The sequence below is a fragment of the Staurois parvus genome, unplaced genomic scaffold (genome assembly GCF_062004578.1).
Source record: "Staurois parvus isolate SC_StPar_1 unplaced genomic scaffold, SC_StPar_1.0 ptg000008l, whole genome shotgun sequence".
Classification (NCBI taxonomy): Eukaryota; Metazoa; Chordata; class Amphibia; order Anura; family Ranidae; genus Staurois; species Staurois parvus.
The window spans coordinates 48,791-71,504 of record NW_028317804.1 but is presented as its reverse complement, the minus strand read 5'-3'; the positions used below and the strand labels follow the sequence as shown (position 1 = coordinate 71,504).

At 41.1% G+C, this 22,714-nt stretch overlaps 1 protein-coding gene across 3 annotated transcripts in view; it reads left to right on the top strand.

Annotated features, from left to right (window-relative positions):
• Positions 1–22,714, top strand: part of SLC26A11 (solute carrier family 26 member 11) — a 66,734-nt gene that overhangs the window by 7,390 nt on the left and 36,630 nt on the right. For all 3 annotated transcript variants that reach the window (XM_089668641.1, XM_089668623.1, XM_089668632.1), the window contains exons 3-11: positions 4,139–4,331; positions 4,424–4,509; positions 8,044–8,123; positions 8,234–8,376; positions 8,483–8,658; positions 12,360–12,432; positions 13,180–13,230; positions 20,942–21,002; positions 21,333–21,388. In XM_089668641.1, coding sequence (XP_089524767.1) covers positions 4,139–4,331; positions 4,424–4,509; positions 8,044–8,123; positions 8,234–8,376; positions 8,483–8,658; positions 12,360–12,432; positions 13,180–13,230; positions 20,942–21,002; positions 21,333–21,388 — 919 coding nt within the window. The remainder of the gene's footprint in view (positions 1–4,138; positions 4,332–4,423; positions 4,510–8,043; positions 8,124–8,233; positions 8,377–8,482; positions 8,659–12,359; positions 12,433–13,179; positions 13,231–20,941; positions 21,003–21,332; positions 21,389–22,714) is intronic.

Genomic DNA, 22,714 nt, shown 5'->3' with positions numbered 1-22,714 from the left:
CTGTAATAAGTTGTAAATAAAATCAAATATTTTATCTATACATCCTTTATATGGTTGGTACCTGTAAAGTCCTATTCCTTTGTTCTCCAATTTAATAAGACTTGCCAAAAAGGATGTGGTCCCCTAATAATACTTATGATTCAGCATAATTTTTTCTAGTATACTGTGTTTACTATGTTTTAGTTTGTGAATGAAGGGAAAGCTCTGTACAGAGCTATTCCTGTCCATTCATTCTGTACAGCTGAGGCTTCCGAGACGGAGATTGAGGGATGTGTCATCAGTTTCCTTTCTCTCACTCAAAAGTGGTGAGATATCAGGGCTCTAAACTGACCTCTGACATTTCAAAACCCCCCAACGAGGCTACTAAAAAAAAAAGTGTAAAAAAATTAAATGACAAAAATAATAAAAAAAAAACTACTGACACCAGTGGCGAAACTACCAGGGTCACAAACATCACACTTGCGACCGGGCCCTGGGGTTCCGCCACCGGGCTCGAAAAGGGAGGGGTCCGGCCAAGAGTTAGGGGGGCCCTCCATGGTTTCTTGCATCTGTGCCCTGAAGGTTCTAGTTACACCACTGGAATCTACCCGTGTGCTTGAGAGCTTGGAGCCACTGGTAGGTGGGTTCAAGGACTCTTTCCCACTTTATAAAGTGAAGCCTAGTACACATGAGCCGAATGTTGGGTGGCATCGGCCGGTTCAATAGAAACCACCCAATATTTGGCCCCGGTGTATGGCAGCTGGTCCTGTCGAAGGGGGCATGACCGAAAAAGGACTGCTGATCGGCTCTGGATCCAGAGTGTTCTGGAAGGGGGGGCAGAACACAACACTGGGTTGAACGAAAAGAAAAAAAGAGAAATGTAGACCAGGCTTTAGTCTATCATGAAGTAAGTTGTAGGATACAGTCCCTTTTTGTTCAAAGTTTGGAGGAAGTTGTGACGGGAGTCACTTTGGGTGGGGAGCCCATGGAACCCAGCTCACTTTGAAGAGGCGGGAAGACCCCTGTCTCAGCTCCCCATATCCCTCTTATGTGTAAGTCACCCTGTGCCTGTTAGGGGTACAGGGTGATCGGTTCTAATATTGTGTAGACATGTCTAGGAGATAGCTGGGGTGGGGGTTGTGGATTGTTTGGTGTTATGTGGTTGCATCCCATTGTTCTATTGTTTGTCTTGCTTAGGGGAAAACTATTATGGGATGTATGTGTTTATGTGTATTAGCTTAGTGGGGGGAGGGGTGTCTCCAGCAGCCCTCCCTCCCGATGGGACTGTCTGCTGCTGTGAAGTTTGAATACCTGTGTGTCTCTTGTTACTAAATGTAGATTGCCCCGCCCTGTGACATTATGCAGGGAGGGGGGATTTGTCCCTTGAGTGTATATACAGTCAGGTCCATAAATATTGGGACATCAACACAATTCTAACATTTTTGGCTCTATACACCACCACAATGGATTTGAAATGAGATGAACAAGGTGTGCTTTAACTGCAGACTGTCAGCTTTAATTTGAGGGTATTTACATCCAAATCAGGTGAACGGTGTAGGAATTACAACAGTTTGCATATGTGCCTCCCACTTGTTAAGGGACCAAAAGTAATGGGACAATTGGCTTCTCAGCTGTTCCATGGCCAGGTGTGTGTTATTCCCTCATTATCCCAATTACAATGAGCAGATAAAAGGTCCAGAGTTCATTTCAAGTGTGCTATTTGCATTTGGAATCTGTTGCTGTCAACTCTCAAGATGAGATCCAAAGAGCTGTCACTATCAGTGAAGCAAGCCATCATTAGGCTGAAAAAAACAAAACAAACCCATCAGAGAGATAGCAAAATCATTAGGCATGGCAAAAACAACTGTTTGGAACATTCTTAAAAAGAAGGAACGCACCGGTGAGCTCAGCAACACCAAAAGACCCGGAAGACCACGGAAAACAACTGTGGTGGATGACCGAAGAATTCTTTCCCTGGTGAAGAAAACACCCTTCACAACAGTTGGCCAGATCAAGAACACTCTCCAGGAGGTAGGTGTATGTGTGTCAAAGTCAACAATCAAGAGAAGACTTCACCAGAGTGAATACAGAGGGTTCACCACAAGATGTAAACCATTGGTGAGCCTCAAAAACAGGAAGGCCAGATTAGAGTTTCCCAAACGACATCTAAAATATCCCCAATTTACTCTATCAAATGTTTTTTCAGCATCGATAGAGAGTACCACCACAGGGATTTTCTCTTTCCTACTTTTTTGTATGAGAAACAGAGATCTCAGTCCGTTATCTCTACCCTCTCTCCCTGGGACAAAGCCTACTTGGTCTATGTGTATCCATTCCGACATTAGGTCTTTTAACCTGTTTGCCAGAACTTTTGCATATAGTTTAGGTATCAAGGGTATTGATTTTAAAGTGATAGTAAACTCTCCCCTCATAACTTTTGCACATAATAAGTATCATCAGTAAAAAAAAAAAATGCTGTATGTACATGTCCTCTTGCTTGCTCTGTTTACTTGTAATCTGTCCTGTAGTATTTTCTGACATCACCGGCTCCTGCGCATGTTTAACCCGATTCACAGCACACTCTTTGTGCCGTGAGCCCATCAAGATGTTTGCTACAACCGCTATATCCACTCTGTGCAGCACCGTGCCCAGATCCTGTGATATTACAGTTTAATTGAGAATTTCCTGGTGCACCACATGTGACCTTATAGGTCATGGGGGGTGTAAACATCGACCGAGCATGGGAAGTGGTAAAGAGCTATAAACCCAATGTGCATGCGCAAGATTACAGAATGGACTAACAGAAAGGACAGAGGTAAATTGCAATACAGACTCGGAAGACAGCACTTTAATATGGCGCTGGCTTATCCCGGGAAGGATGATTTTTAAAACCGCTGCAAAACAGTAAGGAACAAACCACTGCGGGTTATTTTTAATGTGGAATGTGTTTGAAATACACTGCTATGCTGGCTTTTTTTTAAAAAACAGGTTAGTAGAGGGGAGAGTTTACTACCGCTTTAATTAAAGTGGTTGTAAAGGCTGAAGGTTTTTTACCTTCATGCATTCTATGCATGAAAGTAAAAAACCTTCTGTGTGCAGCAGCTCCTCCAGCCCCCTCAATACTTACCTGAGCCTCATTGCAATTCAGTGATGTGAATGACAGCCTCCTCATTGGCTGAGACAGCAAGCGGGAGCCATTGGCTCCTGCTGTTGTCAATCACAGCCAGTCAGCCAATGAGGAGAGGAGGGCAGGGCCAAGCTGTGGGGGCTCCCGACAGACAGGAGGAACCAGGAGAACCTGCAGGGGACCCAAGAAGAGAAGGATCCGGGCTGCTCTCTACAAAACCACTGCAGACAGTAGAAAAGCATAGGCATGTTTGTTACTTTACAAAAAAAAAAATTAACTTTCAGAATCACTTTAATGGCAGATCTCGTTTTTGCAACCTCTGTGTTTTGTATCATGCACGGATTTTCATATGGGTCCCCCACACAAAATCCTTATCAGCAGTCCATGCTGATGTTTGATCATACTGTCCAGTGTCCATCATGTGCAATATATGGAGATTTGCGACAGTTTAACCAAATAAAATGCCTTCATTTTTGTAAACTGTGCATGCATGGGGTACACATACAGACTTTATACTTCTAGTGCTGATTTAGTAGCATTTGGCTCATCAATATCAAACAATCTTATGTATATCTGTTTAGGTGAATAAAAACAGATAAATGCTCATGAATATTATTATAGAAATACTTTTTAAATAAAATTGATTTTACTTTCTTTGTTTGCTCAGACAACACGTTTTTGTGGACGTGGGGGATTGTTTTGTCTTCATCTTGACTAAAACTGTTGAATAGAATAGACAATGACAGCCAGAGGCTGTCAGAATACCCTAAAAGTGAATTGAGCTAATTGGATGCAGCCTCAAATCAGCCAACAGTTTTTTTCAGTTGAAGAATGTCGGGCATGAGCATGTTGGCAGGGCCACCCACAAAGCGAATTTCAGCCAGTTCATCTAGAACTGGTTGAAATTCAGTCGGTACATGCCAGCATAAGGCATAAACCTGTACTATGTGTATGGAAAAAGTGCAAAGATTGTTGCTCTGTGGTTTTATGTCTTGGTTTATTTATGCATTTATTTAGATCTGTTTTTTGCAGTTTGGGCTTTACTCTTCCTTTGTTGGATGTTTTATCTATTGTCTATTTGGAACATCCAAAGATGTAACGTTGGGTCCCACAGCCATAATGTCCCTCCTTGTAGCAGTCTACACATCTGGTGACACATCATTGGCTATTCTGTTGGCATTCCTTTCAGGCTGCATTCAGCTGGTGATGGGGCTGTTAAATTTTGGTAAGTCTCATATATTTTTTTTTTTTCTCACAAATCATGTTGCAATTCGAAAAACCACTACCATTATTAACAACATAATTTCTCTTTCCCAGGTTTCCTTTTAGATTTTATATCCCATCCTGTTATAAAAGCCTTTACTTCAGCAGCAGCAGTTACAATTGGATTTAGCCAGGTTAAGGTATGTCTGTGTTTTTAAATGTTTTTTTTTTGTCTGTTTGCACTGCTTCATCTTGAATAAGCATAATTTTTTTTTTGTCCATCAATTCAACAGTTGCATGGGTTTTGCACATATTTACTAGTAGTGCACCGAAATGAAAATTCTGGTGCCGAAACCGAAAATGCAGGATGCACTTAGCCGAAAACCAAAACCAAAATGGACAGTTGTTAAAAATTAATATATTTTTCAAATGCAATTTTTTTGGACAAAAATAAACTTTAATGCTTAAAAAAACACAATATATACCCCAATATTTTGGCGAATATGAGAGATGTTACAGCAAGTAAATGGATACCCAACATGTAATGCTTTAAAAGTAAAAAGTTATTTTTTTGCACTGTCCCTTTTTAAAACATTTTTTAAATCACTTTTATTACTATCACAAGGAATGTATGCATCCCTTGTGATAGAAATGAACAGTGAATGTTCATGGAGAGATGTGGGGGTCATTAAGACCCCACATCTCTCCTCTACAATGTAAAGCATTAGATCAAAAAAAACATTGATCTAGTGCTTTAAAAAAAAATGGCCTTGTTTACAAGGCATCGGAACAGGAAGTGACATCGCTCCAGTCCTCCAAGAGCATAGAGATAAGTGGAAACCATCTTTTCTTACCTTTCTCAAGTAAGGCAGAGAACCAGCGAGGGGTGGGGTTAGTTTCGGCACTTGTATCGGTGCTTATTTTCATATCGGCCAAAGGCCGATAGGGGTGTTTTCAGCCGAAATGTTTCAGCCACCGAAATTTCGGTGTAACCCTAATAATTACACATGGTTCACACTGATGTGATGCCGAAATCACTGCGAATCCTGTGCGTTTCCCGCACTGTATTGCAATCGCATGGCGTTCATGCGATCTTGTGTACGTGTCAATGTTAAATTAATAACACTCCGAAACAGATCGCAAAACGCAGTGCGATTGCTAGAAATCACATGGGTGAGAACACCCATGCGATGTGATTCAGGTATGGGTATAAAAAAGGGTCCTGTATCTGCATCCTTTTGGTGCGGATGTGATGCGATTTGAGCTTTACAAAATGTATGGCTCAAAGTGCACTGCACAGACATCATATGTAATATGCAGAGGAATGCAGTGCGATTCCTGTGTGAATTACATGCGGTGTCCCGCACCGCATTATTGTGAACCCATTCTTAATGCAATTTGTGCATTTTATAGTGAAAATGCACAAAACTGTACCTTTTGATTAGCTAGTATATTTATTTTTTAAAGTAGTTTTGATTTGCCAACCTTGTTACTGGCATGTGCTTGCAAATGATTATTACCATATTAAATTAATTGTATAGTAAGTAGTGTTTTTTTTTTTTAAATACTAAAATGATAAATGTTATACTTACCTGCTTTTTCCAATACTATTGCACAGAGCAGCCCTGAAACTCCTTTTCCCCGTCGGTGCTATCAGCTCCTCCTTCTGCGTGAGTGACCATAGGAAGCCACTTCCTATGGTTGCACATGTGCAGGCGCACTCCCATGCCCTGCTGTGTGCGTCCATAAACACACACACCGCAAGACTCGGGCCAGCCCGCCTGCTCTCTTTGTACAGAATTTGATTGACAGCAGCAGGAGCCAATGGCTCTCACTGCTGCTTCTGTGTCCTGTGAGCAGAGGACCAGAAACCAGTGCTGCTGCAGACAGGCACAATGCTGGAACGAGATAGAACTCAGGTAGGCATTTAGGGAGGTGTGAAGGGGTGCAGGATACAAGTACTGGAACATTTTTTACCTTAGTGCAGGAAATGTATTATTCAAAAATATCTTGCGTTTACAACCATTTAAATATCTAAATTTTATAGATTAGCCACTAGAGGAAGCAAACAATCAGTATCACTGATAGTCCCTCCAGTGATCCATGTAAAAGCATATAAAAACATTGCAAACCCAGCTCATAAGTGAGCTGGGTTTGCAATGTTTTTTCATTCGATGGACTATCAGTGACTCTTGAGCATTTTTCTTTTCAAGTGTATGCTTCTATTTATCCACCAATCCAGGTGGTTACACTATAACAGCTGGGAAAATTTCACTGGTCCTGGGAGAACACAACATACACGATATTGCCAAAAGTCTTTCCACGCACATGAATGGCATCCCGTCCGTAGGGTTCAATATTGAGTTGGTCCACCCTTTGCAGCTATAACAGTTTCAACTCTTCTGGGAAGGCTGTCCATAAGGTTTAGGAGTGTGTCTATGGGAATGTTTGACCATTCTTCCAGAAGCGCATTTGTGAGGTCAGGCACTGATGTCGGATGAGAAGGCCTGGCTCACAGTCTCTGCTCTAACTTATCCCAAAGATGTTCTATCTGGTTGTGCAGGTCAGTCAAGTTCCTCCACCCCAAACTCACCCAGTTGCTTCCACTTTGTTATAATACCATTAACCGCTGACTGTGAAATATTTAGTAGCAAGGAAATGTCATCGATGGACTTATTGCACAGGTGGCAACCTATCACGGTACCACACTTGAATTCACTGAGCTCCCATTTTTTCACAAATGTTTGTAGAAGCAGTCTCCATACCTTGGTGCTTGAATTTTTATAAACCTGTGGCCATGGAGGTGATGGGAACACCTGAATCCAATGATTTGGAGGAGTGTCCCAATACTTTTAGCAGTATAGCATATGTTACAACCTTGTCTCTAACCTCTGCTACAGAACCTAGCGCCTGGCTTTTTATGGTTCATGAGAGAGTGCAATGTTGTTCCTACAAAAAAAAAAAAATCCTGTTGACAGAGTTTTTGTTAAAGAGAATTTGCGTGTCTGTTCTACCAAAAAATAAAATCTCCTTTTTCTCTTTTTATTTCTTTTAACATTGTGTGCATTTCTAACATCTGTAAGATGCTAAAGTGTTACACACTCACTGTCCACCCTATGGCTGAACAAAGAAAATGATGGCAGCATTAGATTCTTCAGGAAAAGTGGCAGTGGTGATAATGAAGTGAAGAGGGAGAGCGTGCAGAGCTGTCATTGCTGGAGTGAAGTAAACTTTGTATGTCATAATGGCAAGAGCACTAGCTATAATGTGTAGGTATGCATAGCATTTTAACACATTATGGCTTGTGCTTCAACCTGACCCCCAACCCTCAGTTCATGTTTAACAAATCCTGAGGTAAGATATTTGCCAGGCAGGAGGTGTTGATACATAGACATTTTGTAAAGAAGCAGTAAATCAGAGCTACTGTGTAGCATAGATAAGCAGGCCATGGGTTGCACATGTTTAAATCTGCCTCCATGTTCATATATAATTACAACTTATATGTAGAAACACACATTTTTCAAGCATTAACACACATTGGTAAAATTAATTAGATTAAGATGATTTCTTGCAGTATTATGAATAGACACTTTATGAACTTTTTAGTATGTATGAAATGATTAGTCCCTTCTTATTCTTTCATATTAAAACTTCAAAGAATACCATAATACTAATGTACAGTATAAGGGTTTCCTAACAAGCAACTTTTCTCAGGATTTCTCTTGTCCTGTCAGAACCTTCTGGGTTTAAAGGATATTCCACGCCAATTCATCTTTCAAGTGTATGAAACTTTCCACAAACTTCCATCGACCAGGTCAGATCTTTGACTTTAAACAGTGATTTACTGTTTTTTTAGTACACAAGAGCTAGGTTAGGGAGTTGTGTTTTATAACTTTAAAATATGAGTCAATCCATGTTTTCTAGACTTGGGGATGCCATCCTTGGTTTTCTGTGTATTGGCTTTCTTTTGACACTTAAGTGGATGAAGGATCATTTCCCAAGAACATATAGAGGAATGCCAAGATGTTATCGATTCAGCTACATCATTATTTGGGTGACTACAACAGGTAGGTAAACATAGAAGTTGTTTTTTTTTTTTAGTGATAGGTTTTTAAGCCTTTGAGGGTTACTTGACATTTTAGGATGTTTTAATAACTTTTTATATTATTGTAGCTCGAAATGCGATTGTAGTGGTGGCTGCTGGATTGGTGGCCTACTCATTTGAAGTGATGGGGTTGTCTCCATTTGTCCTTACTGGAAAGACTGCAGAAGGTCTCCCTAGATTCCATCCCCCCCCCTTCTCAGAGACTGCAGGCAATCGCACTGTTCCTTTCAGCGAGATGGCACAGGTAGGTGACCTGTTAAGATACATAAAGGAGACTTTTTTTTTCTCTTTTTATGTTTTATTATTTACTGTAGCAATTTAAATTTGAACTACAGGCAAAACTGTGGGGTTTTTTTTTTTTAATTATTTATTTTTTTATTTCGGATAGAGTAAGGGAGGGTTATAACCCCTGCCAGTTTTTTGTTTTTTTTTGCCATCTGTGTCCCATACCTTCACTTCCTGTCCCATTTCCAAAATAGGAAGTGAGAAGAAATCCCTGCACAACAAAGAATCTCTTTGGGACCCCCCAGGTCACCAGAACCAGTGTTCTCATTGAAAGATTTCCCCTCCTATTACTTTTCAGGGGACAACCCAAAATTTGGTATTTCCTTTCACTTTCAATGGTAACAGTAAACAGGACAAATATAATGGACAAATCTCCTTAACGTGGATGCATACAGCAATAAAAACTGACAGGTCTTCTAATCCCTTTTAACTCTATCCAAAACTTAAAAAAAAATTTGTTATGTAAGTAGCATTAATGAATACACCTTTTGGTGAGTTAGGAGGATGTCTAGTAACAGGAAAAAGAATAATTCAAATTGGTATGTTAAATGTCTCTCTACAATTGATTTGATTGGAAGTAGCCAAGCACATGAACCGGTCAAGATCAAATTAGCAGATTATCATCTAGTACAGGGCTCAAAATTTCAAGTCCTAATCGACTAGCCAGGCCTCAAGAGTTACTCGCCACCAGCTGCCCCACCCCTAATTTCTCCCCTAAACACTCCCTCGTCTGCCTGTCCATTTTTTTCAGGTGGACCGAATCGGACCCTCCATTTACCTCTATGGAGAGCTGGATGTAAACGGACTGTTTACATCCGTCTACATCTGATCCAGAACACAGATCCATCCATCCTGCATCTGTCTTTGGGAGTCATGCTTGTAACTGTCAATCTTGCAATGCCTCATGGGACTTGTAGTTTCGCAACAGCTGGAGGGCAGCCAGTTGTACAACCGTGGTCTAGGTGGATCAGATTGGAGGGCAGTTGGGTATAAATGGACAGTGGAGTCTGTTTTGCACCCCCGGCAACTTATAGAGCAGAGCGGGCTCTGTCCATTTTCCCTCTGCATAAACTAAGTGGACATGATCAGAGCAAAGCGGGCAGATGACAGGTCCATCTGTGAATCAGCAGATGGATCCCCTGCTAAGCAAAGCAGAATTCATCCCATGTGATAGGGGCCAAATGCAGGCCATACGTGATGTAATTTTCTTTCCTACAACCATGAGTTGAAGGAAAGCAAATCTCTAAATTCCCCCATCAACATAGTCAATGTGGACCTATTGTGTTGTCCCAGCAGGAAGTGATTACTACTAGCAGCTGTAATAGCCACTGGCAATAATCACATGCTGGTTGTATTCAAGTCATACAACAATTGACTTGGGTATAATCAGCCTGCCCATAGATGATTCAAATCTCGGCCCCTCCTTGTTGAAGCAGCTGGGATTCCAACCATCTATGGCTGGCTTGCATTTCACTGTTCTTCCCTCAATGAGCATTAGCATCATGATAATCACACAGTTCAGGTGCTGGGGTTCAAAGCACCTGTACTGTGTAAGTGTGTGACTATCATCACGATGATAATGATGATCACATTTGGCTGCTCCCTGCTATCAAACTGGAAATAAGCATAGGTCAGGACACAGGGAAAGGTGTGTGCTGTCATGTCAAGAGACTGTACCTGTCCTGTGACTTCTGCTGGAGTCTCAGAGCTGGGGACCCCTCTGTCTGCACTACTGGGTTGGCTGCTGAGTGGGCCTGTACACTGATCGCCAGTTTCAGCCAGCTGCCCCAGCCTGCCTGTGCTCTTATCCTGCCTGACTTACATGTTGAAGTAGTCGGGCAGTGTAAAAGGCAAGCTGAATCACTCTGCCAGGCCAGGAGCAGGGGACTTGGTGTATCCCAGCACAGGAGAGTGTGTGTAAATCCACCACGATCTACAGTGTCCCTGCTGGCCGTCTCTCCCACAGGGACATGACAGATCCTACTGAAGCTGCCTGCTGGACCCCCCTACTAGGTGACGGGGCCTGGGCCCGCCACGGGGAGGCCCGATAATACCCTATTGTGCGAGCAGGTGAGTGTAAATTTTGAGGCCTGATTTAGTAGACAGGATATTTACAAAATAAAAGGACAGGAAGGTAAAATGAGAACAAAAATGTAAACTGTTGCAAAAAATGCTCATGGATGACCCATGTTATGTAACTGATGTCTTCTTACTCTTGCTCAAAAGGTAAGTATGTAGTTTATAGGACTTTTTGGGTAGACATAGTCCAAGCTTGGAGGCCTCTGACAATACAGTAAAAATGTTTAAGGGCCGGTTCACACCATAGAAACTCAGTCCAGGTGAGTTTCTGTTTGCATGTTTTTGCCGTGATTTTCTTTATGTGTTCCAGAGTATTTTTGATGCTTTTCATTAGGTTCTTTCCCCTCTGATGATTATTTGATTCAGAAAAGAATTGCACTGGACTGCATTCTCATGTGAACTGGCCCTAATAATGGGTAATCATTTTCAGTAACACCTTTTAGATTGTAAGCTGCATGAGCAGGGCCTTCAATATTGAACTGTATTGTAACTGCATTGTCTTCTTTTATATTGTAAAATGCTGTGCAAACTGTTGGTACTATAAATGTACTTGTTTTTGCATTATTAAAGCCACATCATACATGTATTTGAACTGAATGACAACACAAACATGATGCACATTTGCAGCGTAGTTCTGAAATGGCAAATTGTGTATTTTCTGTGCAGATTGCCATGCATTCGGAAACACACAGATGTGAATGGAGCCTCATTGTTTTGTGTAAACGCACCAATTTCACTTTCAGGTCCAATCCATACCTAGAGTAGAGGAAGCGCATGATTTTTGGCTAGTTTTTCCAGTGACACACATAGGGCAGCCTGTTGACCTCAATGGGCTGCACTACACGTGGCAAAGTAGCTCATGGCACATTTTTTACTGCCTGTTTTTTGCTGCATTTCTCACCAATTTTTATTTATTTTTATTTTATTTCCATGTGGCAAAACGTGTGCTTGTTTCTGTATTTGGTGTGCTGTTAAATAATTACACTGAAAGTGCAACTAGGCAATTTTAGGTTTATACAGGTGGCCATCCCAATGTACAATCACCTTTTAGATTTACCAAAACTATATAATATGAGGACACAGCATATAGCCAATCACTCGGCCTGAGCCCTTCTGTAGAGACGCTGGGGTAACCAGGCAAATGCACATGGGGAGAGATCCTGGGGATGCTGTGACAAATAGTTGATGGGTGAAGGGTGTGTGCGAATGAGGTCCGTGCAGGATGTGTGTGGTAATGAGATCAGCTGGTATCTGCTTCCGGGGTCCTACTGGCTCCTCTGTATACATTCCAGGAATTGAATAATCTTTACCAAAAGGCTACGGTAAGGCCTTGCTCTCCAGATGAAAGAGAACTTGTATATTTTTGCAACTGAGGTACATTAATGGTATATTGGTGCATGGGAGAGCTGGATTTTATTTTAAAAAGTGAACTTATACTTTTAATGTGTAAAATCAGTGTCTGCAGGAGAGAATGGGGATGTTCAACTAACAATGAAGATTTCTAATAAAATCTTAGTTACTGTGGATTTGCAGTATGTTCTCTATGTAATAAACACACAACTATATTCTGAATCTTAACAGAACATTGGAGCTGGGCTTATCATCATCCCGCTGATGGGAGTACTGGAGAGTGTTGCCATTGCTAGAGCTTTTGGTAAGTACCGTATATAGGCTGCAAAATGACCTAGTCAAACTGATAAGTTGAGTGCAGTATATAGAGTACGTTAAATTCTCTTTTTCCATGGGATTGCTGGCTTAAAGCAGAAATCCGGGAAAATGTGTTTTTTTTTGTTTTTTTTCTCTCCATGCAGTGCCCGCACTGCATGGGTTAACTGCCTATTTTGTCTAGGGGCATATGGAAATGGTATACCCACCCGATCCTTCTATCCCTGAAAAACAGCGCTCCCACATTTCCAGCGGTGGACTGTTCCTGCCATCCTCATGTCTATAGCAGGTCTATGGGCGTGATGACATCCGGAACAGTCCACCTCACAAGACTGCTAGCGTGCTGGGGGCAGGAGCGGCGAGGACCAGTCTTGCGCTTAGAGGATCAGCAGATTAGGCAAGTATATCTTCGCTCTCCTCACCCCTAGAGAAAAATGAGCAGTTAACCCATGGAGTGTGGGCACAGCACCACAGTATGCAGAAAATATTTTCTTCTTTAAATCGCTGGAATGGCTAACATCATTCAAACTGCACCTCATACTGTTTCTGAGATGACCAACACACTTCTGTTTGTATGGTGAGGCTCAGCCTATTTTACCTACTCTTTGGTTACAAGTGTGAATGAGTCCCTAGTGTTAAAGTGCTACATCTTACATTTCTAAAGAGTAATTTGCATTGTAAGTGTGTTTTTGGGTTATTATTATAATAATAATAATGTGCTGTTTGTGTGTTGCAGCATCTCGGAATAACTACAGAATAAATACTAACCAAGAGCTTCTGGCCATTGGTAACAACATTTTATTAGTTTTATATCTTAAATGCCCTTTTGTTTTCTTATCTGAGAAAAAGCTGGTGTTTTTGGAAAAGCAGCTGAATGTTCTTTTTGAAAGTATATTTGCCTTTTTTTTTTTTTTTTTTTTTTTGCATCTATTTTTCAAATCTGTGTTAAGGAGAAAAAGAATAACATGAAAATGTATAACATGTGTCTCAAAGATACTTTAGGGGTTTAGGGGCATATTTTTAAAGCGGTTAATCTGCCATTCACTGCAGGTGGATTTTCCTGGTTCACGTTTTTTAAATAATAGTGATTGATATACCACCAGTGAATGTTTGGTGCAAGTTAGATTTACTAATTGACATTTGCATTTGTGGTTGGTAAAAATTGAGTGTCCAGCGCTCTTCCACTCATCTGCAGCACTGATCCACTGATACTCTTTTGCAGCACTCCCCCACACCTCTCCAGCACTGATCTACTGATACCCATCTCCCTACACCTACAGCACTGATCCACTAATACTGCCTTTCCAGCATTCCCCTACAACTCTCAAGCACTGATCCACTGATACTCTCCTCAGCAGCCCTCCACCACACCACTCCGGCACTTATCCTCTCCTCTCCAGCATTCCCCTACCCCTTTCCAGCACTCCTCTACTGGTACTCTCCTCCCCAGCACTGATCCAGTGTTACCTCTCCACGACCGTTCTACTGATACATGCCTTGCCAGCCGTCCCCCCAACTGACTCTCCTCTCTCCAGCACTGATCTTTTGATACTCACCTCTCCAGCACTCCACCACTGACCCACTAATTGTCATCTCTAAAGTAGTGTCCCACTGATTCTCCCTTCTCCAGTGCTCCCCACTGACCAACTGATACCGCTCCGGTGCTCCCTGGCCAACTCACTGATGCTGACCTCTCCTGCAACCCCCCCCCTTCTTTCCTACATCGTGGTAGGATTGGAGTAAGGCCAAAGAGGTGCCAGTATTAAAAAGGGGTCAAAACCTTTATCTTTATAGACCTGTTAGTTTAACTTATATAGTTTGGAAGATACTGGATAATTTAATAAAAGACCACATCGATAACTCATCACTGGAAAAAATATTTTAAGCAACAGACCGCATGGATTCTTGAAAGACAGAAATTGTCAAACAAATCTGATTTCTTTTTATGAGGAGGTGAGCAAAACCTTGGACAGAGGGGTGGCGGTGGACGTGGTATACTTGGATTTTGCAAAAGCACTTAACACAGTTCCCCACACACGGCTAATGTGTAAGGTAAAGTCTACAGGCTTAGAAAAATCCATATGTAAATGGATAGAAAACTAGCTAAAAGATCGTATTCTGAGGGTAGTGGTTAATGATTCATACACTGAATGGTCTAGGGTTGTTAGTGGTGTACCCCAAGGTTCAGTGTTGGGACCCTTACTTTTTAATATATTTATAAACGACATAGGGTCTGGGATTAAACATACTGTTTCAGTCTTTGCAGATGACACCAAGCTGTGCAGTGGAATAACATCCTTACAGGATGTCTCCAACTTACAAGCCAACCTCAATGCACTGTTTAATTGGACAACTATGTGGCAAATGAGGTTTAATGTTGATAAATGTAAGGTTATGCACTTGGGGGCTAAGAATATGCATGCATTATACATACTGGGGGGAGGGGGGTACACCTGGTGGAATCAATGGTGGAGAAGGATCTGGGAGTTCTGGTAGATCACAAGTTTAATAATGGAATGCAATGCCAAGCTGTGGTTGCTAACGCAAGCAAAATCCTCTCTTGTATTAAAAGAGGTATAGACTCCAGAGCGGGAGAGAGAGATATCATATTACCCCTGTACAAATCATTAGTAAGACCTCATCTAGAATATGCAGTTCAGTTTTGGGCACCAATTCACAAAAAGAACATTGGGGAACTGGAGAAAGTACAGAGAAGGGCAACCAAACTGATAAGAGGCATGGAGGAGCTCAGCTATGAGGAAAGATTAGAGGAACTGAATTTATTGTCTCTTGAGAAGAAGAGATTACGGGGGAATATGATTAACATGTATAAATACATCAGTGGTTCATATAGTGAACTTGATGTAGAGCTATTCACCCTGAGGTCATCACAGCGGACAAGGGGGCATTCTTTACCTTTGGAGGAAAAGAAATTTAATCTCCAAACACGGAAAGTTTCTTCACAGTGAGAGCTTTGAAAACGTGGAATAAACTCCCTCAAGAGTTGGTTCTGGCCAGCTACATGGATTGCTTTAAAAAAGGCCTGGATTCTTTCCTAGATACACAGAATATAACTGGACACTAACATGTATAGGTAAAGTTGATCCAGGGATTATCCGATTGCCTCTCGGGGGATGGGGGATCAGGAAGGAATTTTTTTCCCTGCAGGAGCAAATTGGATCATGCTTTGCTGGTTATTTTTTTTGCCTTCCTCTGGATCAACGGTGGATGTAGGACTATAACTTTTTTTTTTTTTTATTGGTTGAACTGGATGTAACTATGCAGTTGGCCCAAATAACTGGTGTTACTTCTGTGACCACCTCCTATTATGCAGAGCTTAGCCACATGAACGAGGGTGACCTCACTGCTCCCTCTAAGCTCTAAGGCTAGGTTCACACCTATGCAGTTTGCGTTTGATCCATTTCTGGAGTGCTTTTTGCGGTGTGTTTTGCGTTTTTGTACTTGCGTTTTTATGCATTTTGCTTTTTTTTTCCCAACATGTTGCTGGGCAGATTAAAATGCAAACCGCATCAAAAACACACTACGTGCTTTTCTTCAGCGTCTCCATTGAAGTCTTTAGAACCAAAAACGAGATGTGAACCTGTCCCATAGGAAATTGTTAAATGGACTGCTGTGCATTTCTGCAAAACGCATAGGCTAGACCAGGGATGGGCAAACTTTTTGACTTGAGGGCCGCAATGGGTTCATATATTGGACCTGGGGGCCGGACCAAGAATAGATGAATGATATGTATGTGTCATCCATAGTAAGTATAGTAATATTCCCCCATAGTAAGCATAGTAATTAATCTCCCATATAGTAATTCATCCCCCATATAGTAATTCATCCCCCATATAGTAATTCATCCCCCCTATAGTAATTCATCCCCCCTATAGTAATTCATCCCCCATATAGTAATTCATCCCCCATATAGTAATTCATTCCCCATATAGTAATTCATTCCCCATATAGTAATTCATCCCCCATATAGTAATTCATCCCCCATAGTAATTCATCCCCCATAGTAATTCATCCCCCATATAGTAATTCATCCCCCATAGTAATTCATCCCCCATAGTAATTCATCCCCCATATAGTAATTCATTCCCCATATAGTAATTCATTCCCCATATAGTAATTCATTCCCCATATAGTAATTCATCCCCCCATATAGTAATTCATCCCCCCATATAGTAATTCATCCCCCCATATAGTAATTCATCCCCCCATATAGTAATTCATCCCCCCATATAGTAATTCATCCCCCATATTAAGTCCCCAAGTCCCCCCTGTGTCAATTCACTTATCTTTGCTCCGCGCGTTCCTCTCGCCGTGTTCCCGCGCCGCTCCGGTGTAGCACGAAAATCTGTCTCCTATGAGGATCTGTCCCCCTCGACGTATCTGCGCATGTGCCAGTTTCAGGCATTAGCAGCCGATCGGCGATCTCCGGCACATGCGCAGATACGTCGAGGGGGACAGATCCTCATAGGAGACAGATTTTCAGGCTACACCGGTCTTCAGGGCGGACTGTGAGAGGAGCCTAGCGGGAGCCTAGCTCCGCGGGCCGGATTAAAAGGTCCGCCGGGCCGTATACGGCCCGCGGGCCGTAGTTTGCCCATTGCTGGGCTAGACTAACACTGAGTAATGTAATGGGGGAGCAAGCAGCAGGGGAGGCAAGTATCAGTGGGTCATGAGGACATTGAACACCTTCTGAGGTTACGAATAGGTGGCCGTTATTCTGATCCACTGGCTTTAATTCTTTTTGTCAAAGAACTGTAAAAAGCACTTCTTCCAGGTCAGAGGGTCTGTATGAGAGCCAGGCATTCTCTTCCCAGAATCCACCATTGTAGGACACAAAAATGCTAGGTCTTTTATTTGCTGTTGGAACAAATTTGCCAAAGTACCTACCATATAACTTTATATGACTCTTTTAGCAAATTATCATGTTTTGGTCATCCTTTAACCACCTCAATAACGGACACTTTTATTCCTTTCCTGTCCTGGCCAGTTTTTTCAGTTTTCAGAGCTATCACACTTTGAATGACAATTACTCAGTCATACAACACTGTACACCTATGAAATGGTTATACATTTGACATTTGTTTGAGAAAGACAGAGTATTTAATCACCAAGCAAAAAAAAAAAAAGTTTTCTTAATTTATTCGTAACATTTTATAACAAACTATCTTCATAGATTTAGGCCAAAATGTATTCTACTGCACTTCTTTGATAAAAAATAACCCAGATCAGTGTACATTATTTAGTCTTTGTGAAAGTTTAGTCTACAAACTATTGTGTATATGTATTTGAAAACTGATTAGTCCTGATGTACTGATTTGTCTCATTTCTTGAAGCCCCAAAATTCTAGGACAATACCCCAAATGACCCCTTTTTGTAAAGTATACAGTCCAATGTATATAGTAAGAGGCATTATGAGTTTTTTTTTAAGTTGCATTTTTCGCTACAATTTTTTTGAAAATTAGGAAATTTAAATAAATATTTTTACACCTTTTTTTTTTTTTTTTTTTAAACATACTGTAACCAGTGCAGTATAGCGTTATTGTATGACAGGTGTGGCAGTGAACAGGGATACTGACTGGTGACAGTGTGTAAAATATAGATAATAATAATTTTTTTCAACCACTTCAATACGACACTTTCTGCCCAGGCCAATTTTCAGCTTTCAGCGCTGTAGCATTTTGAATGACAGTTTCGTGGTCATGCAACATTGTGCCCAAATAAAATTTTTAGAATTCTTCTCACACAAATAGAGCTATCTTTTTGGTAGTATTTAATCACCACTGGGTTTTTATTTTTTGAACTATAAATGAAAAAAGATCGAAACGTTTGAAAACGCGTTTTTCTTTGTGTCTGTTATAAAATTTTGCAAATAAATAAATGTAGGGCAAAATGTATTCTGCTCCTTTTTTTTGGTGAAAATAACCCAAATCAGTGTTTGTAACTTTCCTACAGATGAAATAATAGAGTCCACAAACTTTGGTATATATCTGAAAATTGATCAATCCTGATGTACTGACCTCATTTCTTGAGGCCCTAAAATGTCAGGACAGTACAAATACCCCCAAATGACCCCTCTCTGGAAAGTAGACAGTCCTGGTATTTAATAAGAGGCTTAGCAAGTTTTGTGAAATTAAAAAAAAAAGTAACTTTTTTTTTTCCACCTATGTGGTACAACTTCATCATAACTGGCAGTGTGGCAGTGACAGAGACACTGGTGACAGTACAAAAACAAAAAAAAAAGCCATTCATTATTTACGATTGTCATGTGATCTGCATCGATCACATGTTACCGGCAGTGGTCTGGTACAGTGATCTGTCATTGGCTGGTACAATGATCTGTCAAGTGGATGACAGATCGCGCCCGCTACACAACCATGCACAAGGCGCGTTCTCGGGAGGATGTCATATGACATACACTGGAACAAGGAAAGTCCCGCCCAGCTGTCATTTTACAATAGGCTGGGCCGGAAGCAGTTAAACATTTTATTTTTTTTTTTTTTACAGTTTCTTTTACAGGTTTTTATTTTTCCAATCTTTACTTACCATAGTGACACTGTACTACTCTGGGGAGGCAACAGTTTTTGTTTTTTTTTCTTCTTTTAAACATGGATTGCTTGTAACAATTATGATTACTGTTATAAGCAATACTTTTTATGAATGGCATTCATTTAAAGCCAGTATGTACTATTGTGAGTTGTGATTGGCCACAAATATCACATGGTACAGATGGGCAGTGATTAGCCCTGTCTGTACCATGTGATCACTGTGACCAATCACAGAGATCATCACAAAAGTACACAGTGAATGACTATGAATGAAAGCCATTCATTGTGCCCAAATATAATGTGACTGCTGTGATTGGTCACATGGTATTAGAACCGGCCCGGTATATCAATCTGTTATCCGTTGTGCCCTGTGGGTGACAGATCACCCTGCAGAGCGCCTCTGGGGCGCCTGTCTGGGAAGACATCATATTACATTCTCTTGGATCTAGGGAACTCCCATTCATCCTTCATTTAACAATAGGCCGGGCAGGAAGTGGTTAGCGACCGTGTAATCTATTTTTGGTGAATGGTGAAATTGTTTGTTTCTTACTGTGTTTTTCAGCCTCCCTGTAATGTCCTCCATGAGGTCCCGAACCTCCCCCCCTCACTTTTGTATGTTTGAAATGAGCAGTGCATGTTCTCTGCAGTCATGTGCACTGCTCTGTTCACACTACCAATCTCATGGTCCATAGTTCTAGTCTATATCAGGACTGAGCAAGAGGTGGGTGGCTATGTTCCTACATACAGTGGGACCATGGCGGATGAAAGTAGCTCCCCCCTCACCCCAACAGGAAGTGGGATCACAGAAGCAAAAAAATATTAAAATGGTTGTGAAGGCTCAAGTATTTTTACCTTCATGCGTTCTATTCATGAATGTAAAAAATTTTCTGTGTGCCCCCAGCCCTCTCAATATGTACCTGGGTCCCATCACGATCCATAGATGTGCGCGACAGCCTTGGCTTTCTCGGGTCTCTGCCTCCTTCTTGGCTGAGACATCAAGCGGGAGCTATTGGCTCCCGTTGCTGTCAATCATACCCAGTGAGCCAATGAGGAGAGAGAGAGGGTGTGTGGCCAAACAGCTCCGTGTGTGAATGGACACATGGAGCAGCGGCTTGGGAACATGCCTGCTCAGGTGCCCTGACAGAAAGGAGGAGCCTGGAGCGCTGACAGGGGACCTGAGAAGAGGATCCAGGCTGCACTACGCAAAACCACTGCACAGAGCAGGTAAGCATAACAGGTTTGTTATTTCCCCCCCCCCCCAAAAAAAAAGCGAACCTTTATTATCGTTTTAAGTTCAGTGATTTGAAGGAGTCTGAAGGCAATAGAAGGTACTTTTTGTGAGAAATACATACTTGAAAAGTTGTGTTTTTTTTTTTTTTTTTTTTTTTAGGGCTACTTCACACTAGATGCAGTTCAGTGCGCTTTTTTTCTGTATCAAAAATGCATGCACAGTGTTTTCCATGCATTCCAATGGGCTTGGTTCACATTAGTGCAGTCAGTTCTAGTCAGTTTCCGGTGCAGAAAAAAAAGTGGAACATTTTTTTTCTGCACAGAACCATACGGGAACATGGCAAACGGCATCAAAACTGCACCGGAACTGCGTGTGGTGTGAACTGTTGTAGTACGAAATGGCCCTAAAACTAAATTTTAGTGTCGCCTCAAGGTTCCATTTACATATGTACAGTGCATTAACACGCATCATGTCGCATGTTAACGTGCATTGTGTGAAGGTAGGTCATTTCAAATTGCACATGACCCTTTTTGCTAACATAATACCGTGTGTTGTGACGTGCTACAATGCAGGTGTGTTGCCTTAGTGTCTTGAGGTACTGTTTTAACATGAACTGCAAAGCAACGCATGTTGCGTGCATTACTACAAAACAGAAGGGTGAATGCAGCCTAAAACAATAGATTTTCCTTTCCTTTTTGTAGGCCTTACGAATATTCTGGGCTCCTTCTTGTCCTCATACCCTGTAACAGGTAGTTTTGGCAGGTGAGTAAATGTGTAAATTGATTTGATAATGTGTCTGTAATAGATGTTTCTGTAAAGTGAAACAAAAACGAGAAGCGCACCAACCTTGCGCATTACCTCAGTAACCAAAATTTATTAATAAAAGAATGGTACTCGCAAACAGCGAATAAAATCAGGCATGTAAGTCCTTCAAGGGACTTCAGAGACAAGAAACCAGCGCGAATCCCATCATCGGGGTAGACACTCAGTACAGCTGACACGTTTCGAAGGCCATGCCTTCTTCATCAGAGCTCAAGGTGTTTCTGTGTCTGTAATTGGTGTTTCTATCTCTAACAATATATTTGTGTTTAGGACTGCACTGAACTCTCAGACTGGAGTGTGTACCCCAGCAGGTGGCATCCTTACAGGTGAGACCGCACCTTATCAGCTTTATTATTTCCTTGAAGATACAGGTTTACCAATAAAGGCTCCTGCACACAGCCATATTTTACAGAGAATGAGAATAGAGAGTAAAATATGGCGGTTGTTGTTTGGCTGGGGGACCATAGTTGCAAAGTATTTTTGTCCATAGGAATGCATTCCAGGAAACACTTTGCTTGGCCATAAATGCACAACTGTTGGCACCAGCTCTTACTTACACATGCTTGTGTCCATACTTTTGAAAACAAAATTTGTGCTAGGGAATAATCTCTTAGTTAAGACCCAGATCATGTGCTTATATTTCTGGGCACCCAAATACTGCACAACCTTATCTGCTTCAATACCAGGCACTTTCAGCGCCTTCCTGCCCAGGCCAATTTTCAGCTTTCAGTGCTGTTGCACTTTGACAATTGTGCGATCCTTCAACACTGTACCCAAATGAAATTTGTATCATTTTTTTCCCACACAAGTAGAGTTTTCTTTTTGTGGAATATAATTGCCACTGAGTTTTTCTTCCTTTCTGTTATAACATTTAGCAAATATATATAATCTTTCTTCATATATTAGGGCTAAAATATATTCTGTTACATCCCTTTGGTGAAAACAACCCAAATCGGTGCTTATTTAGTTTGTAGAAAAGTTTTAAAGTCCACAAACTATAGTATATACAGTCACGGCGAAAATATTTTCACCCCTGCATTTTCTGTCAGATAATGTACCACTTCGCCCAGAAAATTGTTGCAGTTCCAAATGTTTAGGCATACTCATGTTTATTCCTTTTGTTTGTATTGCTATGACAGAAAAAAGTGGACAAACAAAAAGCCAAATTTGACACATTCCACACAAAACTCTAAAAATGGGCTGGACAAAATTGTCACCTTCTCAAAATTGTAAGAAATAATTCCATTCCAAGTTTGTGATGCTCCATATGTGCGTCTGTACATCTGTACCATGTGATTAGCTGTAGCCAATCCCAACTAATCACAACAAAACATACTGAATTAATCAACTTCAGTAAAAATGCTTTCTTATACCAATGGAATAAAAAAAAAAATCCTGATCACTTCCCCAGAGTAGTACAATGTTACTATGGTAACAAAAATAAAATTTAAAAAAAAAATAAAAAGAGCAAAAAAAAAATTCCCGTACTGTCACCAGTGTTCCTGATCACCGCCACACCAGTTGTATGATGATGCTGTACTGCACTAGTGACAGTGTGTATAAAAAATTGTGAAAATGTTTTTTTTAATTTCTTAATTTTCCCAAAAATTATGACACAAAAATTACAACTTCAAAAAACTACCCATGCCTCT